We start from the raw sequence: 26,260 nt of genomic DNA on the forward strand, positions 1-26,260 counted from the left end.
TCCCCTGAAAAAGATCATGTGTGCTTCTTATAAGCATAACAAATGTGTTTGTATTTACTAGGTTGATGTATTCAAAAATCATAAAAAATGTATTGATTTAATGTAATGACTTAGTACAAAGTAGCAAAAGATGCCTGGAAATTAACATGTCACCAGCTTAAAAATCACTCAATGTAACAGAAGATAAGAGCCTTCAAAACATACATAACCACAAAAGTTTTTTTTTTTTTTTATTAAAACAGCAAGTTTAAGAAATTAATGCAGTGTAATGATACACCTGTAACTAATCGTACAAAAATGAACTTAAATTCTAAAACATGAAAAATGTATTCCAATTTCTGGCATGACTTACATAATACAGACACACAAAAATACTGTACTCAAGAATTAATGTCAATCTTAAAGACTGGCATGCTGGGCAAGGAAGGTTCTTATTCTTTGTAGGAGTTCTTTCTTTACACTGTCTGGTACCAAAGCTGAAATACAAATAAAAAAAGCAGGTAAGAAATAGGGGAAAAAGAAAAAGATATATGTAGTGCAGTATATCATAAGTTGACCCTGCAATTCTGATGCATGATAGACTTTCTTAGAACTCCACCAGCCAATTCAGCAATCTCCTGTTGGGGTTGGAGAGCAGTCCAAAGAAGAAAGGAAGGATTTATATTCGGCAGTAGGTGGGATGCAATCAGCAGCAAAGGATCTGACTCACTTTCTGCCCCATAAGCTCTGTTCTCCCCCATAAGCTCTGTTCTCTGAAGAGAAGAGCTAGGGCAGCGATTCTCAAATTTCATTGCATCGTGACTCCCTTCTGACAACAAAAATTACTACATGACCTCAGGAGCCTGCCCAGGGGAGCGGGAGACGAGCCCCACTGCCCCAGGTGGGCGAGCTGGCCAAAGCTGAAGCCCAAGGGCTTCAGCCCTGGGTGGGTGGGCCTTTTTTTTTTTTTTTTTTTTTAAAGCAGCTTTACCTTCTTTAACACTAGAGGTTTCCTAGATGGCCTGACTGGCTGTGGGGCAACTGAATGGACTGCAAAAAGGAGACTATCACGAAGCACTTTTCTTCATGAGATGCAAATTGTCTCTCTTGCTGCTGCTCTTGTTATTGCCCCCTCCCCCTGATATCCTTACTGCCCTGTTAACCCAGCCTCACAGAGGTCTCCAGCCAAAACAACAGAGATATGAAAACATCTCTCCCATACACCACATGCACTTAATTCTAGTACTGTCAATGAGACCACTGGGGGCAGTTAATTGTTAAGCAGATTTTTCTGTCTTTTTCAAAGAAAGTTACATATAAAAATATCTTTTTAAAATACATGAGTCAGCGCAGAAACAGTAAGGCTTTCATGGCAACAGGAATTTACACATGTAGCCCATTTGTGATTACTAGTTAGGCTATTATATAGTTTCCTCTACATGCAATGTGGGCAAGTTATTGGTGCTTAGACAAAGTTTCTAGAGTATTTAAATGTGTAAGCTTAGTGTGGAATTATAGATGTTTTTTTTGCATTAAGTGACATTACTTTTCTTACCTCTACCTTTGGGAGTGATTTCTGCCACCAAGTCATCAACAGTAACGTGCTCTAACCCTTTTTCTTTGATTACATCTAGGGAAGACCAAGAAAACCACTTGAACAGTTTAAATCCATTCATTAGAAAAACAGACCTATTCAAAGATTATAATACAAAACCTGCATATGTAGGTTAATCATATATATGTAATCCTATAATTAATCATATGTATGTTATCCTACTGTGGATTTAGTCTATTACTATATCAGTGGGCGTGGTATAAGAACCTGAAAAGGCAAGTGCACAGATCCGTAAACTCACTTGACCACCATTTAGCAAATCTATCCTGTATGTACCAATGACAGGCACTGTCTGGGCATGTAGCAATGCAGCAATTATTTACAAGTCTTTGAACTGCAGCCAGAACAAGGCTGTAATTTCAGTTAAATATTATATGTAACATTAACCAGAAGCACAACTGTAAAGATCTGAAGACAATTAAAGAGATAAACACACTAGTACTACACTGTCAATTGCTCAGGAATATAACAGCAATTTTGAAAGTACTCCTTTAGAAAGATCAGATCTACAGCAAACATATACACAGTATTTTCCCTGCTTTCCATGTTTTAGTGTTTTCAGTATGCATATTAGGATTATTTTTCAGAGAATCACTTTCCTTAAATATAGTAAATATTTTTGGGGAAAGGAATTTCAACTTTGATCAGCACAGTCCTGCACTGTTGGAATGTGCTCTGTATTTGTAAATAATGACTGCTGTAACCAATACTGTAAAATGTTTCAGTTGACAAAAGAACTGAATAATCCTAGCACTATAAACTATTGAAAAATGTACTGTGACTGCCATAAAAAATGCCATTTGGGCAGAGTAAATCTGATCAGAAGAAACGTTAAAAGTCAATATTCAAAGTTTTTTGTTTTGTTTTGTTTTTTTGCTCTTAACAAGAAAACAATCATGTGCTGGTTTAGAAAGCTATTAGCCCTCCATGGAAGCTGAACATTTTGGTAATAACAATTTTATCTAAATTTAATACATTCACTATTTACCTTTACTATAGACACTTGAAAACAAAATTTTGGTACTTAGCAGTTAATCTGATGATGTTTTCCTTCATCTAAATCGGTCATTTTCATGAAAAATTTTCACAGAAAAAGAAAGCACAAGCACTCCTCCTATTATTTATGGCATACCTCTCTGCTTGCTGCTTTTGCTTTTATCCTCTTGTGAAATGAAAATCACTTGTCAAAATGAAAAACTGTATCGGAATCAGTTATTTAGATGTTAGCAATCAAGCAGTCACACATTTTAGAACCTTAAATACAACAGACCTTGGCAACTACAATGAGGTCCAAATCAGAGGAAATATAAAAAACTCAACATCAGCCAAAGATGTGAAAATGCATTTTGGGCTACCCAGGTTGCCTGAGAATTCGTGAACAGAGATACATCCAAGATGATTCCAAAACTAATATCACTTTCTCACAACACCTGTACTCACATTGGTATCCCATAAGAAAGCATTCATACCCTGCCTCCCACATTTGTCCAAGATGCTCTCTTGCCCAATAGCATCATCTCAGTCTTATTCAAACTGACTTTCAGGTAGTCAAGCTTTCATCTGGAACTTTTATTTGGCTAGCAGTGATGCACCTGTTCTCTTACCTTAGGCAATAACTAAGGGTATTGAATGTAGTTAACCTTAATTACCTTTACAGTGTGCCTTCAACTGATCCTTCCAGCCACATTCAATTAATTTGGCTCTTAGCAGCTCTTTAAGGCTGTAAAGATGACAAAATTAAACTTACTAGAAGAAAAAGTGGTTTTAACAGCAAAGAAAGAATATTTCACTTCAAAGCAGGTTATAAAAAATACATCACTGTAAGCCTTTGTATGCACAGCTGCACACTAATTCATGCTGCAAAATAAAATAAGCTACTGTATTCAAAGGGATCCAAGATGGCCAGGAATAAGAGTAAGTGACTTTCAGTGTAAGTGACTTGATTTCAAAGAAACGCTTGCAACTCTAAATTTGAAGTCTCCAAACTATGTTTTCATTGGAGATTTAAACTGGGCATTGAATATCCTATGATATTTTTATCATCAGAGAAGTCTAGGAAAGGGGGAACTTGCCTGGTATATAACCTCCTCTCAGCACAATCAACAAGTGCTGAACAAAACTGAAAAGGCTTGAAGACAGGTTCACTCTATTCTATTCCTTCAGCTATTTGTGAAGAAGCACGGGAGCAACCCTCCTTTACTGCCAAGGGGTACACTGGATATGGGAAAGCAGTGGGATAATACTTAAAGAGGTGAAGGAGAAACAAATTAGAATAAGATGTCGTAAACTAGCATAGTGGCTTAGTAGCATAAATTTCAGTCCTTTACTCCATGGGCTGGGAGCACACTTAGCCTTCGACTATCCTGCTTTGCTCAAGCAATCCCCCATTTTTGACTGAAGGAGTTGGACCAACAGTCTGAAGCGTGAAGTCTAGTCCTCTTTGACCAGTAAGTTGTTAAGAGGTAAGATGTTTGGATGAGGAAGGACAAGGTAGGGGATTCTGGAAGACCAGTGGTTCTCAAACTTTTTTACTGGTTACTCCTTTCACATAGCAAGCCTCTGAGTGCGACCCCTCTTATAAATATATAAAAAAGGTGTTTTTAATTTAACACCATTATAAATGTTGGAGGCAAAGCGGGGTTTGGGGTGGAGGTTGACAGCTAGCGACCCCTCATGTAATCACCTTGCGACCCCCTGAGGGGTCCCGACCCCCAAGTTTGAGAACCCCTGTGGAAGACCAAATTAAAGCAATTGTGGTTGCTTTGTTGTTTTGGATAATTTGAATTCAAGAAAAAATTCTACTGCTCCACCATTGTATGTAACAGAACACAATCCCGATACCGTGCTTAGATTTTATTTGTGCAATAAGGAGACTGCACCTCTCCCTCTTGGCCTGAAAAAAGAATAAATTGGAACCTCGTTGTTTAACAGTGTAATTTTAGATCCGTACAAAGATGTTTTCTATTAACAACATCATCGGTGTTCACTTGGGATTTATAAGCCAACTCTCCCACCTCTTATTATTTTACCAGCTTTTTTGTTTTAGTTAAAAACTGGCCGAGAGGGTTTATTTTTCCTTACTTTTGAATATTTTAATTAAGTCTTCTTTACTGGTATAACACACAAGGTTTTCTCAACTGTTTTGTAGCATTTAGAATTATAGGAGGGATTTGGCCTTTTTTACTTTTTAGGACATCCTTCATGCTACATCATTTTATGACATTTAATGAGCATAAAAACCATATAAGAAAAAAAAAATCTACTTACCGTTCTCGCTCTCCTGTTTCTATTAGTTTTTGGTTAATAGTTGCTCTCATCTGTGCATCTTTATTCATTTTGAAAACCTAGATTTCCACAGCAAATCTATAAAATTATAAAAAAAAAGATTTTAATAGCATTGTTTACTAATCATTTGCAACATAAGAAAACATGTATGTAATTAAACAATTAAATTTCCCTTACGCTCTCGACAGTTTGTTAGGCCTGGTCTAGAGTAGAAAATTAGGTCGGCTTAACCATGTCAGTCAAAGGTGTGGAAAATCCACTCCCGGAGTAGCATTGTTAAACCGACCTAGGTCCCCAGGTGGCTAGTGCTAGACTGACAGAAGAATTCTTCCGGCAACCTGGCAATCACATCAGGGAGGTGGATTACCAATAAGAGAACCCCTCCTGTCAGCATAGGTAGCACCTGCACTGAAGTGCTACAGCGGCGCAGCTGCAGCATTTTGAGTACAGACCCCTCAGTTTTTGGCATTTGTTTAATTTACACAATTAGACAAGAGAGAGATGTTAACTCAACTTACTGAAGACAGTCACAATAAGTCATCAATCACACATTGTTTATATCAGAAATACTGATTAACAGAACTCAGCAAAGTGATCACATATGAGTGAACCTTACTGTCCTCACATAAATTCAGAAACTACTGTTCACTGCTGATGACCCAGCCAAATTGTATATGATAATCTTTGCTTCCTGATAAACTAGTGTTTTCTGCACATTCACCCCCACTTTAGAATGCTGGTAAAAAGAGAAAAACTGTCACAGTTCTTAAAGTAGTGGTGCTATAGCCATGTTGTTCCCAGGATATTTAAGCCGCAAGGTGGGTGAGGTAATCTCTTTTGTTGGATCAACTTCTGTTGGTGAGAAAAGCTACGGAACTTACACAGAACTCTTCTTCGGTCCAGAAGAGCTTCACGTAAGCTCAAAAGCTTGTCTCCATCACCAACAGAAATTGGTCCTATACAACAGAATCTGAGAGTTATGAACACTTCAGGAATGGAGGTTGTTCGTAACTCTGAACAAAACGTTATGGTTGTTCTTTCAAACATTTACAACTGAACATTGACTTAATACAGCTTTGAAACTTTACTATTCGGAAGAAAAATGATGCTTATAACGTCTTAATTTAAACAAAACAAGCATAGAAACAGTTTCTTTATCTTCTCAAATCTTTTTTTTTAAACTTTCCCTTGTTCTTTTTTAGTAGTTTACCTTTAACACAGTACTGTACTGTATTTGCTTTTTTTTTTTTGGTCTCTGCCACTGCCTGATTGCATACTTGCAGTTCCAAATGAGGAATGTCGTTGACCAGTCAGTTCAGAACTCTGGTGTTCGTAACTCTGAGGTTTTACTGTAAAAGATATTACCTTATCCACCTTGTCTCTCTACAGTTATAAAATCCATGGCTCTAATTAGAGATCGCCAGAAAGTTTGATGTAGAAAACTTTTGCTCTTAAATACCAGATCTGCCTGTGATAATCTGTTCACATGATAATTTCTCCACCACTAAAGGAAAGGGAGGACAGATAAAGAATTATAGTTTAATGTTCATAAAAGGACTAACAGAACTAACTCACTTGAGCCACTTCAGACCCACAGCTCTATCACCTTACTTCGAGCTCTGGTATTTCAGCCCTGATTTGAGGAAAGGCTGCTATCTGCCCTGAACTATGGAGTGATTCTCTGACATGGTCAAATAAGAAACTGGAGACCATCAAATTCAGCTGTGCATGTGTCAGTCTTACTGAACTGATCGCTCTCTCCTCCCTGTGTAATGATGCAACAGCCAGCACAGAGGGCTGTAGCACAGATTTAGCAAAGTGGGGGTGAGATACTATAAAGTTAGAAGAGTTGAGCTCAGATAACATTCAACCAGAGGTCCTTTGTACTCTGCTGCCGAGCCTCTACAGGAGCAAGATAGAGACTCCATAGCACATCTAATAGAGAGGGACACCCATCACCACTCCCCAATAACCTGCCCTCTCCCCACCCCCAGCCAGTGACCAGACCCCCCTCCCTCCCAACTCCCATCATCAGCCAGTGACCGGACCCCATTCTCCCACACTTCCCCGCCCAGTGACCCACCTTCTCCCCACCCCCCACCGAGTGACCACCTCTCGGGGCAATGACCAGACCCCCCGCCAGTGACCTACCCCAAGCCCTGTGAGTCGGGGCTGAAGTACACCCACTGCGGGGGAGGGGTCGCCACAGCGCAGCCGCCGGGCCCCGCCAGGGAATCATAGAGTATCTGGGGTGGAAGGGACCTCAGCAAGTCATCTAGTCCAGCCCCCTGCTCAAAGCAGGGCCAATCCCCCACCCCCGAGATCCCTAAATGGCCCCCTCAAGAACTCACAACCCTGCGTTTAGCAGACCAATGCTCAAACCACTGAGCGATCCCTCCCCACAAAGCACGGGGCCAAGCCAAGGCTCGCAGCCCTTTGCGGCCCGCGGCGTGGGGAAGCTCGGGCCCAGAGCCGGGAAACCAACCGCGCGGCTGCGGGTGGGGATTTCAGGCCGAGCCCCGCGGCTCCCCACCCGCTCTGAGCGCGCCCCGGGCCCCTCCTGCGGAGCGTCAAACCCCGCTCGGGGCCCCAGGACTCACCCCCGCGGCGGCGCGTCCAGCTCTGTGGAAGGAGAAGCGACGCCGCCTCCCCGTGAGAATCCAGCCCGGCCAAGCTTCTGCCCGCCCCTTCGCGCGGGGGACCCTGGGAAATGGAGTGCGGGACGATGTCATCCCTCGCTCCGTTTAAAAACTACAGCTCCCAGTGTGGCCTAAGGTCTGGGCGGCCGGACGTGCCGGTTCCCTCGGAGGCTGGAACTACAACTCCCAGCATGCCCCGCGTTCCGGGCGCCCCCGTGCGGCATAGAACTCCCGACATGCCTGGCAACTGACAGCAGCCGTCCCTTGCGGCTAGAGCCCTAAAACTACCATTCCCAGGGTGCTCCACGCTCTGCATGCGCCTTACCTGAGCCAGTAAAGGCCCCCGCGCTTCTCACACAAAGTCTCCTTCCAAACTTTTCCCCTCGTCGCAGGCGGTAGCTCCGGGCCCGGCCGGGGATGGAGGCGGTGGCCAACTGCTCCCTGCGGGTGAAGCGGCTGCTCTTGGACCCCAAGTTCGAGGGCTACAAGCTCTCCCTGGAGCCGCTGGCCTGCTACCAGCTGGGGCTGGACTCGGGTGAGGGGCGCGGCCGCGGCTGCTCGGGCTCCTGAGGGGGAGCTGCCTCTGGCAGGGGAGCCCCGGGGCGGCAGCGCTGCGGGTGCTGTCGGGGCCGGGCCTCGCCTTGCAGGAGCCTGCGTTTGTTTGCCCTTGTTGTTGAAGCCTTCTCCCCGCCGCGGGTTGCTTTGCTGGCCCCCGAGCAGAGGTGGCTGCCCGTCCGTGCGGGGTAAAGTCATTCCCGCCCCAGGTGGCTGGCAAGCTGCTGTTGTGCTCGCCTGCAGGGCAGGGGTTGGGGAAACAGTCTCCGGGGCCTTGGGGCAGCCCCTCGCCACGGAAAGCCCCAGGCCGGCTGGGAAACTTTTAAGATGGCTGTTCCAGGTCTTGGGGCATTCGCCTCTAGGCAGAGGTCGCCGGTGAGGCCAGGGCCGCTATCCTTGACTGATAGAGCTGTGCTGGCAGAAGACTTCTCTACTCCTGGTGTAGGCCTGCGCTTTCTGTAGAGCCTAAATTTGTTAGTCTAGGGTGCCACAAGTACTCCTTTTCTTTTTTCTCGAGCCTCTGTTGGTCTTCGGGTCACTTCTGAGTTTTGTTGGCTTTGGGGGTTTTAGCATTTCATCGTTAATATTTCGTTAACACGTGGTTGTGCTTGTAATGCCCCCCTCTCCCCATTGGCCTTCATCAGTAGTATCCTGATGTCCTCTTGTAGTGGGGTCCTTGGAGCCTGCACTGGGCTCCATCTTTTAGATCAACCCCTTCCTAATAGGTGTCCTGATGAATTTGAAGCCCTCAGATCTTCTGGTTTCTGGAAGGGAAGGCGGAGCCCATTTTTTTTCCTTCCGATTCTGAGACTTCTGACAGTGTGTTTGTCTCCCAGGCTCCTATGGGTTGAAGTTTTTCTGTATTCTTCCCTCAGCCCGTATTTTTTGGGAGTCCTTGTTCCTGGTGAATAGAGCTAGTGTCTGTATTTATAGTCTGCCTAAGATATGAACTGTCACATGTGAAATTTACATGTTCTTTGTTAGTTTCAAAGCTGCTCACAGAACAGCAGCTCTCAAACTGACCTTGAGGCCTTTTAACTTCACTCTTTTGCTGCTTGGGAAAATTATGAGCAGCAGCAGCAGAGATACAGGAGCTGCCTGTATGCAGACCCTAGTATTGCCAACCTTAAGTGTTTAAAAATCATGAACTGGATCTCAAAATCATAAGATTAGCTTAAAAATTCATGAGATTTTAAAAACAAATTTGTTCTTTTTTAATTTGCCTTTTGGTTTTTGAGTCTGTGGTTCATGCATCTGAAGAAGTGGGGTTTTTTTACCCCTGAAAGCTTATGCCAAAACAAATATGTGCCACTGGACTCCTCGTTCTTTGTGTGGTTCACAATTTAAGCTTTGTCTCTTCAGTCATAAGAGCTAGAGATGCACTTTTTTTTTAATGGAAGCTGAGATTTTTATATAAAATGGCTATAGGATGGAACTTTAAGAAAAACACTGAATGTTATTCAGAGTAGCATCCGTGTTAGTCTTTGTTCGCAAAAAGAAAAGGAGTACTTGTGGCACCTTAGAGACTAACAAATTTATTTGAGCATAAGCTTTCGTGAGCTACAGCTCACTTCATCGGTATTTTCCACTGAATGCATCTGATGAAGTGAGCTGTAGCTCACAAAAGCATATGCTCAAATAAATTTGTTAGTCTCTAAGGTGCCACAAGTACTCCTTTTCTTTTTACTGAATGTTATGAGATTTGTGAAAAAATTGTAAAAATTAGCATCACTAAAACTCTCCAAGAGATTGCTGCATTGGTTTATGCATTTGGAAGGTTACCTGCAGAATCATCAGTGCTGGGTTATTTTTTTTTTTTTTTTTTTTTTTTTTAACTTAAAGCTTGAATTTTACAGAATTTGATGTTCGAGGCTTGGAAAAATTGCCAGTTGTCATTGTAATACAATTAACAAATAGTGCCTAGAGGCCCCAGTTAGGAATCAGAGTACCATTGTGCTAGATGCTGTACAAACAGCAAATAAAAATAGGTCCTGCCCCAGAGAGCTTGGAGTCTAGAATTATGATTGGACCCATCAGGTGAAGAAATAGAAGAAACTGGGGCATGGAATGGGAGGACAAGAGGATGGTAAATGAGCATATTTTGCATTTTTTTTTTTTTTTTTTTTTTTGCTGTAAATGTAGCTGAGTTGCAAAGTTTGTCTGTGGAGGTTTCAGAAGATGGTCTTCAGAAAACCTTTGATTTATTTTATAAACGATAGGTCAATTACTTTTCCACCCAGGTTACAATTTCTTAGTCCTGTATGTAGTAGGGTCTAATTTTTATCACTGAAGCTCAATATCTGAGCCCAACGTGTGATCAGAAAGGAAAATGGCTTATTCAGCTGATAGTTATAATTACAATCAATATGCATTGTTGGAATGCACTGTGTGTTTCATATTTCAGGGCATGTCTTGTAATAAAACATTAATCATGTTGTCATGGGTAAGACATCTTATTGATCAGTTTTGATTCCATACTTTGTAAATCTTTTATAAATAGGATGTCTTAGGACTGTAAAGTGCTTTAACTTGAAAAGCAAGACTTTAATGTTCAGCCCATGCAAAGAGCACATTAGACATAGCTGTAGTTTTAGTTGGTGGTTTTGGAGTAGCTGAAATCTAAGTCCTTGTATAGTTTATTATTTTTTATTATGGTAATGACCAAAATATGCTAGGTTATGTACTGTAGAAAGACGGAGAACCTGTCCTGAAGAAGTTGTAGTCTGAGGACTTGATCTTGCACTGGGAACCGTGAGGATGGATCCTGTGCACGTGTGGAGTCCTGTTGAAGTCATGAACCTAAGAGTATTGCAATAGTTAAGGGTTCTTAAGATGCATGCAGAGATGTTTGCAGTATTCTATTCTGGCAGCACTTCTTAGATGATGGCAGTAATAAGATCAGTAAAAGAACCTCAAATACTGATGTGTGGAACTTTATTCATGAGAGTACATTAGAACCTGTGTGTTGTCCAGAATCAGAGGCAGGAGTGTGGGCTAAATAGACCAGTTGTCTGATCTGGAATTCTTGCTCTTATGTATTATATATATGTGTTGGTTTACTGTACAGACTGAACATTGGGGTAACTTATTTGGTAGAGTCTGTTCCATCGGAGTGTTCTTGTCCACTTTTCATTAGACACTTATAATGCAGTATCAGTTTACATTGCTGTGAAGTTATTGATAAACAGTTATGTTAGTACTGTTTGATTTCATCAGGGCTTTTCTTTTACAATTGAGTTTGATAAGAGAAATCTATTGTATAAGCACATGAATGTAAGACTTCAGGTGTACCATGAGCACACAAAAACTGTTAAGACTATTATTAAGGTTGTAAAACTAAGCACTCAGTTAGGAAAAGCCAGAATTAAGGTTGCCTGTGCAACTTTAATTTGGCCTCCTTTTGTGTATGCATTCTGATGGTCACATACAATCTTTTCCACAGGACTCCCTAATGTTCTTTTTATCATTTTTTGTGTGTAAATTGCAAGCTAGTTAAAGTAAACTGCAAGGACAAATTCCATCACATTATGTTGACACTCACATGGTTCATCAGCAGAGTTGGAACCTTCAGATCCACTGCATAGACCTCTGCTATTTGAGCTAATGGAGTAACTAATAACATTAGTAGGTTGTCATTCTCTGTGTGGACCAGCACTAGAGGTGGGATGGGACACTTGGCCAGTTAGTTTCACATATATTTTCTGTCATGAGAGGAATGGTGAGACTCAAATCTTGGATTCCATTCCAGGTTCTAGTGAGCACAGTCTGTTCTGTCCTAGTTCTGTCTCTCCCCCACCTCAGGCTCCTCATCTGAGTCCCATTCTCTTCACCTAACTAGTCCCAGTCTCTACTCCTGGGGCTTCTCATCCTACTCCCAATCCCTGCCCATGGCTCTTCATCTGATCTCAGTCTTCCCTCCTTCCACTTCACTTGTTCAGTCTCCCAACTCCTCATTCCAATCAGACACCCAGCTTCCAGTTACAGTCTCCACACCTGGCTTCATGTCAGTGATCCAGTGCTGGTTTCCTTCTCCCACTCCTGCCACCCTCCAGTCCTATCCACAACACAGGTTCCACTCTTGTTCCCTCTGCATTCGAATCAGGCAGCTTCCTTCTCCACTTTGAGCTCAACAAGGGGGCATTAAGAATACAGAAGAGACAGGCTCCCTGCTCTCCTCCATTCAGGTGCTCAGTCCCAGACTGGAGCATGTTCAGTGTGGATGGGATCTTAGTGAATTGAATTGCTAAAATATAGGAAATCTTTACTGAGCATGTGTAAACTGATTTTTACAAAGGCTTTTAACTTAACCAAATGTATGTGGATTTTCACAGGGACTTCAAAAGGCACTTACTTCTATGATGTCAAATTTTAAATCCCTGCTCCAAAGCATAGGAGCACTAGAGCTGTTCAGAAAAGGTCTCCGGAATGTTTTAATGTGTACAACAATGTATTTTTACTAGTCTTCCTCTCAGACATGGCTGAAATTTAAAAAAAAAAAAAAAAAAAAAAAGGCAGCCTGAGGCAGACTCCCAGCATTAAAATTTCATCCTAAACAAAAGTGTCCACACGCTGACTTAAATTTGATGCTCCTGTGTCCAATATGGGTGCAAAAGAAAACCATTTCATTTTGACTGTATAATTTGCACATTAAAAGATTAGCGAGTACTTTTTTAAAGTATAAATAAATGGAGGTAAACGTCATGAGAGAGACACTTTTTTTTCTCCAGAAATTTCTGAACATGGATGAAAGTGTCACCTAATTAAAAACATGCATTTGACATTTTCTTGATGATTAAACTGGTGTCATCTCTGAAAAATTACTCCTGAGGGTATTCTGCACTAAAAAAATGAAAAAATTATGTGCCAAAAAAAAATTATGCACACAATATTTTAAAATTCTGCAAATTTTATTTGTCAAATAAAAGTGGAGGCTCCAGTATGACACCGGGGAGCACAGGCCACTGGCTGTGCAGAGGTGGGAGATAACTCTGCAGCTCCGCCCGCAGGACACGGACTCAGCGCTGAGGCTGCACCTGACCGTGGCACAGCACAAGGACTGGGCATGCCCCAGAAATACTGCTGAAATACCCCCTGTCCCTCTATGCCAGGTGCACCAGGTGTGGGCAGGGAGGCTCAGCCCACCAGAATCCAAGTGTAGAGGGATACAGGTGTGAGTTGAGAGGGTTCTGTGTGGGGCAATCTGGATGTGGGCAGCTCAGTGGTGGGTGCAGGGGGATCTGGATACACAGGTGCTTGTTGAGGGGTTCTGGGTGCAGTGGTAATGGGATTCTGCAAGGGGGTCCAGGTAAAAGTGGTTAGGGCTCAGCTGGGGGAGTCTGGGTGTGTGTGGGGGGAATAGAGCTCGGCAGGGAGGTCTGGGTGTGGGGGGTTTGGTGCGGGGCCCAGATGCTGGGGGAGTGGGGATCTGGGTGCAGGGGGCTTGTTGGGGTGGTCCAGGTGCAGGGGGAGTGGGGCTTGGCAGAGGAGGTTCTGGGTGCAGGGGGGTGAGGCTTGGCAAAAGGGTCTGGATGCACGTATTTAGGTGGATGGGGAAGCAGCTCCCTGTACAGTGATCCCTCCCCCTGCAGCTGAGGAGTGATGGGTGCAAGAAATGGGGTGGTGGTGGGTGGGAGTTTGCAGAACTTCCTGAAGCCTGGGGAGAATTCTGGGGGTGGGTCTGACCCGACCCTGGATGCTGTCCGAGAAAGACCCGTCCTCCCCAACCCAGCTGGGACTAGCAGCTGAGCCCAGCACAGGGTAGGAGCCACCAATGAGGTTTTCCCCAGTCCTGCCCCACAGTGATTTACCTCTGTCAGCTGCTCTGGGCACCCAAAACATACTGCTGGGCAGAGTTGCATGACTGCTTTTTTGTGGCTTCCCTGTCAGAAAGTCATTTTCCTGCGCGGAAGCAAAGAAAACGGCTTATACTGCTTATACAACCGATATATTTGGACAACAAATGAGAGCTATGCGGATTGACACAAGCTGAGAATTGATATGACCTTTTTCCAGTGCAGTATTTCGATAAGCATACATGAAGTATTAGGTTTCATCCACAGGGTGGCATTGCAAAACAAAGAATAACAATATGCGGGAGCATAGTAAGCACTTTGTGTCCAAAATGAAGGCAAGTTAATAAACCGTTTTAAAAATGTTTACTAGTAGTTTTTCAACCTAGAATGTATTGAAGACAATAAAACATCTAGAAAAGCTTGTGAGACCGTTACTTTGCTGCTGCTGGTTCATTGGACAATGCTTATGGTGACAGACCTTTATCAGATTTCATTTTAAAAATATCACTTGTGGGACAATGCCCTATCGCTACAGAAAAATAGTTAGTATCAATTAAAAAGACCCAAAAAACAAATACCAAAACTTTCAAAGGTGGGTAAGGAGGCCTGGTTCCTTCTGAAAGTTCTTGACACACTTCTTAAAAGGCAAACAAAAACACACTACAGTACTAGTGCTGATGAAGATGCTGGTTTGAGTGTCCTGGAGGCGCTTCCTCACATTTAAGCCCCTTTGCTTTCAGTTTAAACCAATTTTTACTGAAAAAATCCCAGGTTTTACAAAAAGTATTATTTGTGTTTTTTTTTTTTTTTTTCCTGGATGGATTTGAACCAGTGAATCAAACACTGTGTTTCCTGAAGCGTTCCTGTTCTTCAGAATTAGTTGGTGTTTTTTTTTTTTTTGTAGAAACAACATTTCTTTTCTGACTGATCTGGCTTAAATTCTCAGTCATTTTCTTTTAGCCTAACCTCTGTTCCTGATTTACCTCCTTTAAGCTCTTGGCTCCCTTTTTATTTTTTGCCCTCAGTTCTTTTTGCTTTCCTCTTCATCTCTCTTAGGACTGCCAAGAAAACTTGAGCCTTCTGGACTGTAGAAAGAAAGGGCTAAACTTCCTCATCGTTTAGACCCTTCTCCCATAAACACTACCTAAGCATTTGGTAAAATGACAGCAGATGGCACTTGTGCACAGGCTTCTTTTATTTGTAGAACCTGCTTCATTTTATTTACTTAGGGCTGAAGAGTTTCTTAAGCAAAACTTTTTGGTATAATATGAAGGATACTTATTACTATGCCTGGGGGAATTCTGTGCCAAAAATTAAAAATTCTGCATATTTGTCAAAATAACACAATATAATCATGCCAGTTTCAATTATTTTGGTAATTTATTTCAAAATATCTCTCAACAAGTACATCTAACAATACAGACAACCAAAAAGATAGAGCAAAGGTTTTTTGACAAATAGATTCTTTATTAGGCATATTAATATAGAACTATGAGTAACAATTCATTTAAACTACAATACAGAAATGGATTTCCTGCACCTCTCAGAAGCAGTGCAAAGGCTTGGGAGAGCCTGGGTTAATGGAGAAGCTGAGGGAGGGGGAAGTAATTGCTGGGAAGGAGCCTGGGAGTGAACCAGGAATGTTGGTGGGTTGGGTGGGAGAAGTATGGAACAGGGTTTTTTTTTTGGGGGGGGGGGGGTGTTAGGGAGTTGACCTCCTGCATGCAGACCCTGGCCTGACCCTTAGTCTCTCCCATTCAGTCAGGCACCCTGTCCCCATGTGTTCCTCCACTCCCATTCAGCCCCTGTCCCAGTCTGTCCCCCCCACTAGCCCTTCTGAACCTCCATCTGTGACTCCCAGCAGCCTTATGTGCCATGCTCTGTCCATATCCTGTGCCTCCTCACTTGGTTCCGCAGGCAGGGTGCTGTGAAGAATGCATACTCTCCTCTCTATCGGTTGCTGGTCAGTGAGCCAGCTGCCCTCAGTTCTGGTGCCACAGCAGACCCTGGCGGGTGAAAGGCATAACTGCAGTGCCTCTTTGACAGAATGTATTTTCTATGGAGGGGAAAAAAAAATCTGCAGGGGACATGAATTCTGCATGCGTGGAGTGGTGCAATATTCTCCCAGGAGTAGTTTACCAGTATCTTATTTCAGTTATTTAATATAACCATTAATTTGGACATTTTTTTAAAAAGTACAACATGAGACCTTAAGTCCCACACTTGGGACTCGTTTAATAACATCTCAATTTCATACAATACCTGGATTCCATTAATAGATTTTATATAAAGTAGTTTCAAGTGTTCAGTTCTTTCTGAAATTATTTCAGGAGGGAAATTAAACAGATTAGTCCATTCACTGAAGCACATGTCCAAACCATCCAGTATCTTGAGTAATTGGTCATTCCAGATCTATATATTATCTTTTTGTGTGCTGCAAGAGCTCTGTCCCCCATTCTCATGAGTCTCACCCTTGTTGATATAGCATAGCTTCATAGAAGTTGTAGTTGCATAAAGGGAGCATGGGGGTGGGGAGAGTTCCATGGAGTGCTTTGAATGTTGAGACTAAAATCTTGAATTTAATGACATTATTCTAGAGGGAACCAGTGCAGAGAGCAGAATGTTCATAGCGCACACTGTTGATGAACAGGCAGATTACTGAATTTAGAGCCAAGTGGACCTTTTTCAGAATTGGTGGCTTTATTCCTAGGCATGATGCATTGCAATAGTCAAATTGTGAATGTGTGAACTGCTATGGTCAAATCAAAATCTTGTCGTATGAGGCACAGACTTCTGGCCAGTTGTGTTTTAGAGTTTTTAGCAGCCATGACTATTTGTCTAATTTGACTATTAGTATGTAAAAGTAACAAGGAGTCCAAAAAGACCCATGATGACTGAATGGCAAATTACTATGATGGAGGAGGGTAACATAGATATGGGGAATTCTTTGCAATTCTTCTTTTCCCCCATCATGCAACCTCCATCCTGCAGCAGTTTAGTTTTAGTCAACTGTTGATAGGATTGGCAGAATTCAGTTTTTTCATGTAGTTTTGGTGGATATCTGTTTTTAAGCATTTTTCTATTATTGATTTTAATTTTTCAGTTGTGCAATATTATGGGTTTTAAGCATTTTTTTTCAATTTTCTGTTCAAATTTTCACAGATGTGGGAAAATATGGGGAGAGGTCAGACAATTTACTGACAGTAAATGCTGAGTTTTTCAAAAAGTTAAAGCTTTAAAACTGTTAAAGCACAAATTGTCAACATCATGTGAAAATTTACAAAGTATCCTTCAGTCTGTCAAGAATTATTTTTCTTTGCATAGCTGTAAATTTTAATTATCAATGGAAATATTTTTTGTTGGTTTGTGTGTGGTAAAATTGACATTTACCGATAAAAATCTAATCCTTCTAAGCCTCATGTGGGTGCTGATGGCTCTTAAGCATCAAGATAGTAGGAGTAATTGCTGTTAGCATTTGATGTTAGCAAAATGTAGAGCTGGGTGTTGTCTATGTACTGCTGGCTTTTCTGCTTATGCTATTTCAAAATCTCCCCCTTCAGCTTCTTGTAGGTGTTGAATAGAGTAGGAGAGGGTTGAGCCTTGTAGGACTCCACAAGTGAAAGTTCTAGATGTAGAAGAATAGTTGCTCTTCAACTCTGTGGATTCAATCTGAAAGGAACGGATGGAGCCATCTGAGTGTTCTGTTCATCCCTGCTTTCTCTCTGAGACACAACAGGAGTATTGATGGCCAACATGATCAAATGCCAGAGACATCCAGCAGTATAAGTAGTAGTTTGATATTTGTATCACAGTAGTGCCCAAAGGGTCCAACAAGGATCAGGCCCTCACGGTGTTAAAAATATGGTTCCCTCCCCCCAAGGAGCAACCCTATGCAGAGACTCCCTTTTCAAGATAGACTAACAGAAGCAAAATGTAAATGGTATTTATCTTGTTGTTCGTATTCCCCTATCTAGGTGCTAACGTGCTGCACGATTGCTAATCCAATGTGCCTTTCTTCCATCCTGCCCATCCCGCAGAAATAAAATTGGGCTGTGTGTGTGAGAGAAGCAGCCAACCACATGATGCTTGTTTTACAGAGGTGCTTCTGTTACAAAGGATGGTCTTTCCCTCATTTTTAATGTGAAAGTTCATACTTGCAATGGCTCCTCAGCAGGATAAGTGCAATTGATAACTTTGATGAAACTTGATTTAGAATAAATTTTAAGTGCTGGGAAACTGTGCACAAGCAGAATGTGAATTACCACACATTTTAAGCAATGCACTGAAGTGAATTAATAATTACGTCTCTATGGGTTACTGCAGCTTTCCTAGTAGTCCTTTGTGTTCTGGCAGTAAGTCTGAAGAGAAAAGCTTTATGTTCTATCTTGCTTTATTGTTCAATTATACTTACAAAAATGGTATTGGTATTTAATCTATGGAAAATAAATGTAATTTGTGGGGGAGAAAGCCTGTTTATGCTAATTTGATAGGCTGCTATGTTATAGAAGTTGATTAGGACATTTTTATTGTAAATTGTGATTTATAATCCATTCCCCGGTAAACTTACGCAATAGGACTGACATATTGTTTAATTTCTTGTATAATTTCTTTCATAGCTGAGTGAATGTGCAATAAAAGGGACCCAAAAATGGTTTACTACTAACCGGTTAGTCTATACGAATTAAAATGAATCACTGTTAAGCTCTACCTCCCCATTCTATTCACACCTACTCTTCTTCATACTTCCCTTGCCACTTCCATTAGTGCCCATTCTAAACCTCTTTGTAAACAATACTTCCCAAAAATGTAAAAGTTGACCATTTAAATAGCTGGACCTTTTCTGCCATGGTTTTTTTGTTTCATTTTAATACCTAAACTATTCTTTATAAATTGATTTATATGTTTCTGGAATTTAAAGTGTTGTGGAAACACTGATATTTTATCAAGAGAATAATACACTTTTTTCAAGGATGAAATTTCTTTTGTATTACAGTAAAAGCTGTGTTATCCAGTACTTTACCAACCGGAAAGCTCTATAAACCGGCATTTCTGATCTTCATTAAAAGTCTGGGTTATAGTCCGGTTGGTGTGGGGCAGGCAGGCTCCCTACCTGGCTCTGCGTGGCTCCCTGGAAGCGGCAACATGTCCCTGCTGCTCCTGGGTGGAGGCATGGCTAGGTGGCTTTGCGTGCTGCACTGGCTCCGCAGCTCCCATTGTTGTGTTTGAAAAGCTTGTTATCAAGTGAGACAATATTTATTGCTTTCTAGGTAAAAATCCTTCAAATCCTTTGGTACTATGCCAAAAAGATTAGTTTTGTTAATATATCAGTACATGGAGCAGATGTTCCAATTCTTTGGTTCCACTGAAAGAATTGTCTTGGACGATCTTTCCTGTTAGTTTTTAAATAATTACAACATACTCACCCTGTTCTCTGGTCTTTTCATTTTGGGGATCATAGCCATATAGGGCTGGAAGGATCCTTGAGAGGTCATCCAGACCATCCCCACACTTAGGTAGGACCAAATATACCTAGACCATCTCTGACAGGTGTTTGTCTACCCTATTCATGAAAATCTCCAGTAACTGTGATTCCACAAGCTCCCTTGAAAGCTTATTCAGGTGGTTAACTACCCTTGTAGTTAGAAAGTTTTTCCTAAACTACGTCTCCCTTGCTGCAGGTTACCTCTTGTGCTATCTTCAGTGCACATGGAGAACTATTAATCACTGTTCTCTTTATAACCAACCTTAACATGTCCGAAGACTTATCAGGTCCTCCTTCAGTCTTTTTTTCCCCCTCACTAAACATATCCAGTTTTTAAAAACTCATTAGGTCAGGATAACATCTCTTTGATAAAGCTTCATTTCACAAACACTTCTAGAGTGCCATTTGGCACTAGCTGTCTTTAATTTATCTTTAAGTGCTAATTATTGTAAAATATTCAATTAATATGAACTAAAAATAAGAAAAAGGCTTACTGATTCCAATCATCACTGGTATGGTTTTTTTCTCTCTTCATTTTTGATACTTTAAGAAAATCCTCTGAAAGCTTGTGGAATGGGACAGTAACTTCTTATTCGCTGCAGAGAAGCTGAAATCCATTGTACAATTCTGCAAAGCCACATGATTTGGGCTGCCGTGGGGTTGCTATTGTTAAGTTGCAAGAATCAACAGCTATGAAAAGGCATGCTTACATAGTCATTTTATAAAGGTTTTATATAAGAATATGACAGGATTTTTTTCCATTAACTTTCTCGGTATAGACTGTGCCCTGGTCTGAAACCTAATGTCATATGTTGATGTGTGATTCTTTGTTGCTACTTTATCAATGACTTTTGTAGGAGTGGGCAGATTAAAACACCTCATCCAGAGAAGTGACCCTGCTAAACTACCCAGGGAAAAAAATGCTGAGAGATCTTAAGGATTGAGGAGTTTTGGTAGGTTTTTTTGTTTGTTTGTTTGTTTTGAGGATTGGATGGATGATAGTATTTTTCAAGGTGAGTGGTAGATTTGCTTCTCTGAAGGAGGTGTTGGTAACTTCCATTAGCCGTGAATAGTTTGATATTTATTAGCCAAGAGGAACGTTCAGTAGACTCCTTCAGCTTCAGTGAGTGTGTTGAGGCCATATACCATCAAATAGTGGCATGGTGGCTAATGCGATCAACTCTGGTTCAGAGTTTTCTGCCTTTTAGTGGCTGGTGATTTGACCCAGTGGCTGGATTATGAAGTCCAGATTGCCAGGCGGAATAACCCTGCTGGCTGTGGTTTTGCAGTTGTGATGGAGGTAGAGTAGACACTTTTTTCTTCCTTATTATGGTGGTGTACTTCTGTCAGAAACCTGTATGCTCTTGAATGGATTTGGAGTGAGTTTTTCACAACTGATGTTCTCACCTGCTGCCTATGTGCTTCATCTGCTGAAGTTTCATGGTGATTTCCTCAGCATGTGTCGGGGAGGGACAGTGTAGAGCCAAGTCACAAATGGTAGTGGTGATACGCTGGAGGGTAGGATACAGAGGGACCTAGACAAATTAGAGGATTGGGCCAAAAGAAATCTGATGAGGTTCAGCAAGGACAAGTGCAGAGTCCTGCACTTAGGACGGAAGAATCCCATGCACCGCTACAGACTAGGGGCCGAGTGGCTAGGCAGCAGTTCTGCAGAAAAGGACCTAGGGGTTACAGTGGACGAGAAGCTGGATATGAGTCAACAGTGTGCCGTTGTTGCCAAGAAGGCCAATGGCATTTTGGGATGTATAAGTAGGGGCATTGCCAGCAGATTGAGGGACGTGATTGTTCCCCTGTATTCGACATTGGTGAGGCCTTATCTGGAGTACTGTGTCCAGTTTTGGGCCCCACACTACAAGAAGGATGTGGAAAAACTGGAAAGCGTCCAGCAGAGAGCAACAAAAATGATTAGGGGACTGGAACACATGACTTATGAGGAGAGACTGAGGGAACTGGGATTGTTTAGTCTGCAGAAGAGAAGAATGAGGGGGGATTTGATAGCTGCTTTCAACTACCTGAAAGGGGGTTCCAAAGAGGATGGATCTAGACTATTCTCAGTGGTAGAAGAGGACAGGACAAGGAGTAATGGTCTCAAGTTGCAGTGGGGGAGGTTTAGGTTGGATATTAGGAAAAACTTTTTCACTAGGAGGGTGGTGAAGCACTGGAATGCGTTACCTAGGGAGGTGGTGGAATCTCCTTCCTTAGAAGTTTTTAAGGTCAGGCTTGACAAAGCCCTGGCTGGGATGATTTAATTGGGGATTGGTCCTGCTTTGAGCAGGGGGTTGGACTAGATGACCTCCTGAGGTCCCTTCCAACCCTGATATTCTATGATATTACACTATTAGCCTTTTGACCTTGTAGTTGGGTGGTTTGCCTTTCAAATGTATGCTGAAAGCTTAAGGGTTTTAAAGTTTTTTGCATGCAGACTGGCTTAAGGAGACTGAGGATGGGAGGAATTATGTTTAACTGTATTTTCTAGTTGTTAAAATAGAAGTAAAATAAGTCTTTCTGGCTTTATTTTTCAGCTGTAGCAGAAGTGAAACTTCGAGATGATCAGTATACCCTGGACCACATGCGTGCCTTTGGCATGTATAATTACCTACACCTTGATTCTTGGTACCAGGATAATGTCTACTATGTTGATCAACTTGGAAGGGTTATGAATTTATCAGTGACTCTGGTAAGAATAAAATTTCTTTTTTAAAAAGTGAGAGGTGTGGTGGGACAAGAGAAAAGAAAATGAAATATGCAAGCACAAAAAACTGAAGAGGGGAAAATCTAGGGGGAGGAGAGTGTAGAAGGGGAGTGGGGGGAATCTATAAGGGAAGTTGAGGGGGAGTTCTATGGCTTTTGTTATACGAGAGGTCAGACTAGATACCAAGATCAGAAGGGACCATGGGTGGTTTTCTATAACTTGGAGAAAGAGAAGGGTGCAAGGTAGGGTGTGGGTTTTGAAACAAAAACCAAGGAAGTGATGGGTTTCAGTACTGTTTTCTCCCAGCTCTTCCTTTTCTGAAAAGGGTCCTCCTTTATTTTGATTCTGAAAGGGGAAGAGGAGGGTGTCTAGTGACTGGATGAAGGGAAGAAAAGAGTGGGTACCCTTTTCTAGTTGGCAAAATGGTCCTCCTTAATTCTCCTTCATGTTCTTTGTTTAATTTGAAAAATCTCTTCACTGTATAAGCATAAGAAGAGAAAGGTTGTGATGGGTGGGAGTTAGTGATGAGGGCACCTCTGGCATGTACAGACCAAAAACTTAATTTGGGCCAAGTAGATGGGTGAAGGACCTTTGGGTTTACTCAGTGGAATCTGAGTAAATTAGACCAGTGGTTTTCAAACTCTTTTTCTGGGGACCAGTTGAAGAAAATGCTTGATGCCCGTGACCCAGCGGAGCTGGGAATGAGAGGTTTGGGTGTGGGAGGGGCTCAGGGCTGGGGCAGAAGGTTGGGGTGCAGGAGTGAGGGCTGCAGGGTCGGGCTGGGAATGAGGAGATCAGGGCTCTGGGCTGGAGGTGCAGGCTCTGGGGTGAGGCTGGGGATGAGGGGCTTGAGGTGCAGGAAGGAGTTCCAGGTTTGGGGGGGGGCTCAGGGCTGGAGCAAGGGATTGGGGCGTGGGGTTGTGGCACGGACTTACCTCCGGCGGCTCCCAGTCAGCGGCACAGTGGGGGTGCAGAGGCAGCCTTCCCACCTGTCCTGGCACCGCGGACCACGCTGCGCCCCGGAAGCGGCCAGCAGCAGGTCCAGCTCCTAGGCGGAGGCGCACGACCCTCACTCGCAGGCACCCTCCCCCCCCCCCCCCCCTCAGTTCCCATTGGCTGGTTCCTGGCTATTGGGAGTGCAGAGCCAGTGCTCGCGGTGGGGGCAGCGTGCAGAGCCCTGTGGGCCCCCCTGCTGGACCCGCTGCTGGCCGCTTCCGGGGGCAGCATGGTGTCGAAACAGGTAAGGACTAGTGCTGACCACAGCGACCCAGTGCCTGACATGCCATGACCTAGTACTGCGTCGCGACCCGACCTTTGAAAAACGCTGAATTAGACTAAACCAGAAAAGATGGTGGTTCTGTGATTTTATATCAGCATTCTCCAGTAGTAGAATCTATGCTATATTTTGAGGCTGTTTTATCTGGATTTAGCAATTTCCATTATAAGATAATTCTGCAAGAGGAAATACTACCTGGACACAGTGTTTCTGATAAACGTCTGGTGTTGTACTTAACAATAATTGTAATAAGCAGACATTGGGATTCATGGGGAATAGGAGAACATGTTACTGGTGATATTAACTTTTGTAAATGCCATTTTAGTATTTTTAGCTTTGGACATGTCCATCCCCTGTGAAGTAAGTCTATATTTCTCACAATTGAGGCTTATATTTAATTGGACAACCTTTACAGGTAGTGTGATGTAAGAACGTGGCTGAAAATTTATGATTTGGTGTAAAATTTATGTTTTGATTGACTCAACACTTTTCACTTATCAATATGGATTTAAACATTTTCTTTTGTTTAGATAAACACTTTGTTCATAATTGGATCTAGTTAATTTAAACAGCAGTGCCTCATGCATTTTCTTGATTAACATTTTACGGTAAGAGGCAAAATGAAATACTGATAGATCATTCACATGATAAGATTTTCTCTGGTAGCGAATGACTCAGCAGCTAATTCTGTTTTCAAAACAGTGATAAAGTTATATAACGTGTCAGTGGAATTGTGGAACATCGTTACAGCTTGAGGATTATAGAGACTATTAAACCTATAAAATACAAATTTGTCATTCACTATTCGTTTCCTGTTCCTTTCTCATATCCCATTCCTTACTGAAATGTGGGGGTTTTCCTAGGCTATGTTTGGGTTTGAAATGAAGGCCGTTAAAGATTTTAGGAGGTGGGAGGGAATATCTGTAATCACTTAATTATAATCTTGTAGATGTTTAAAATCATTGGTGATTACATATACTTTCCAATTTACCTTGATTGAAAGCAAGTTGGCTGCAATGATGAGGTTGAAGAGTGGCATTGTTAGAGACGAAAATGGAGGGGAATCCTTAGGTGACTCAAAGGGGATGAGGAAGGAGATCGTCTGTCTCACCAAAAGATTATCCAGATACCCTATTTCGCCTGTCTTCCTTCAAATGGCCTAGACAACTTCCATATTGCTTTGTCACCTTAACTTTTAGATACACAATCTTCTGCATAGTTGCTTTCAGCACCATGCAGTCTTTTCATACTCTTATCTCTGAACTCTACAGAACTTGGTTTAACCCTGCTGTCATGGATTTAAGCCACAATTACACTTAGTGGCAGTAATGAGATATCTGACCCTTTAAGACTGAGCATGCGAGTCTCCATGGCTATGCTAATCCATTTCAGTGATTGGACTGCAAAACAAATTTATGGGCTGAAAGAAACCACCACTGAGAGATTAAGTGGGTCCACAGTGGCAGCTCATAGTTAAGAGGGAACCCAGGTTGCTCATTCTGTTTAGGACTTGAAACTGGAGCATTCAAGTATGTGGATGGGATGGTGCTCCCCTCTTTCTTGAGCTAAAAGTGTTTACCCAAAGCTACTAGGCATGAAATACCCCCATAGTAGGGCTTTCTGGGAAGAGTGACACTCTATAAGCTGCTTTCCCCTCATAAATTGAGGCTGTAGAAGGAGTTGACAGTCTCTCCTAGAGATACAGAAACTTTACCTGTGTGTTTTGGACTTTGCCAAATCTCAGAGGACAGTCAGTATACCCAGCAGAAATGCCTGGGAGAAAGAAACCTATCCAAGGGAAGCCTTTGTGAAGAGTGGGCTTGCAACAAGGCCAATTATTTGTAGTTTTACTGTATTGCAGGGCTGAGAAAGGAAGGGTTTTATGGATCCCATCATACTGAAGTCTAACTTCTTCCTTTGTTAAAAATAGTGAAATACTCTATCCAGCTATAATTTTTTGAGCATTTAATCAAGAACATAATTGCCCTACTTCACAAGAGACAGTAGTTGTCATCTGTCATATGCAGTTAATTGAAATCATATGGATATTCTTTCATACTACAACTCACTCTACAGAAATCCCTTGGTAACAATTAGGGAAATATCACAAAGACTCATTAATATCCTCCCATGAGGTTTTTTTTGTTCTATTAAAGTCTGATTACTTGTCACATCCTCATATTCTAAGCAGAGAAATCACTTGTTTCATGACTGTTTTGTTTGAGATGGAGAGAGAACTTTTTAAAGGTATGAAAATGAATTTATATACAGAAACTTCAATAAGATCACTCACTATGAGCATGCTTCACCACTCATATCTATCAAATGTATATCTGTACGTGATACTCATTGATATCATGTAGTTAAGTAGTGTTGCCATTGAATTAAGTGGCAATATCTATCAAAATAAAAAATGAAATGAATAAATATATTCTAAGTCCTGATTCATATTCCAAGGGGATAGATCTTGTGTCCTTCCTTCATTACTTATCAGATTTTAAAAAAAGCAGGTACATACCTTCTCTTCTGCTAGAGTCTACAAGATATCTACTTCTGTAGCAACTTTCCTCTGAGGATCAAAGTGCTTTACATACATCAGCAAATGTGATGTAAGTAACTGTTATAACTAGCTTACTGAAGATGCCATCCACAAATGCAGAGATGAGGACAAGGAAGTCTTTGCCACTTTTTCAGATGACAAACATAAAATGAAAAAGATGAGCGCTAATCATGATCATGTGCAATTGTTCTAAACTGCAGTGTGGTGTTCAGAACACTCTTTAAACCTAGTTGAGAGAAAAGTAACATCTTGGCCAAAAGCACAGTGTGGAAATGTAAAAATTCTTCCACTATCACATTCAGCTTCATGGTGGTTTAGGAGGACTGATGCCTCAGTTTCTCAGTGATATTCAGTGGAACTCTTG

General features: G+C 41.9%; 2 protein-coding genes across 4 annotated transcripts in view; one reads left to right on the plus strand and one right to left on the minus strand.

Annotated features, from left to right (window-relative positions):
• Positions 1 to 312: 312 nt before the first annotated feature.
• On the minus strand, positions 313 to 8,191 carry ENY2 (ENY2 transcription and export complex 2 subunit). 3 transcript variants are annotated; one of them, XM_074943937.1, is made up of 5 exons: positions 7,844 to 8,191; positions 4,862 to 4,957; positions 3,244 to 3,314; positions 1,535 to 1,609; positions 313 to 476 (listed from the first exon to the last, which is right to left on the minus strand). In XM_074943937.1, exons 2-5 carry the CDS (start codon positions 4,927 to 4,929, stop codon positions 400 to 402), a joined length of 291 nt encoding a protein of 96 aa, XP_074800038.1. In that variant the 5' UTR covers positions 4,930 to 4,957; positions 7,844 to 8,191; the 3' UTR covers positions 313 to 399. The 3 variants fall into 3 exon arrangements, with proteins under 3 accessions (XP_074800038.1, XP_074800039.1, XP_074800037.1); XM_074943938.1 differs by lacking the exon at positions 7,844 to 8,191 and adding an exon at positions 7,031 to 7,180; XM_074943936.1 differs by lacking the exon at positions 7,844 to 8,191 and adding an exon at positions 7,480 to 7,665 and having other exon boundaries at positions 314 to 476.
• NUDCD1 (NudC domain containing 1) overlaps positions 7,814 to 26,260 on the plus strand; it is a 142,347-nt gene continuing 123,900 nt past the window's right edge. The window contains exons 1-2 of the mRNA XM_074943934.1: positions 7,814 to 8,053; positions 21,891 to 22,045. Coding sequence (XP_074800035.1) covers positions 7,936 to 8,053; positions 21,891 to 22,045 — 273 coding nt within the window. The 5' untranslated portion in view covers positions 7,814 to 7,935. The remainder of the gene's footprint in view (positions 8,054 to 21,890; positions 22,046 to 26,260) is intronic.

The sequence above is a fragment of the Natator depressus genome, chromosome 2, assembly GCF_965152275.1.
Source record: "Natator depressus isolate rNatDep1 chromosome 2, rNatDep2.hap1, whole genome shotgun sequence".
Taxonomy (NCBI): Eukaryota; Metazoa; Chordata; order Testudines; family Cheloniidae; genus Natator; species Natator depressus.

Excerpts from the sequence above, each read along its gene's own strand:
- ENY2 (XM_074943937.1), bottom strand. The coding sequence starts at position 4,929 with ATGAATAAAGATGCACAGATGAGAGCAACTATTAACCAAAAACTAATA. Across the intron at positions 1,610-3,243 it reads GTTGAAGGCACACTGTAAAG|ATGTAATCAAAGAAAAAGGG; the intron begins GTAATTAAGGTT and ends GGTCTTCCCTAG. Across the intron at positions 477-1,534 it reads AATCACTCCCAAAGGTAGAG|CTTTGGTACCAGACAGTGTA; the intron begins GTAAGAAAAGTA and ends TTTGTATTTCAG.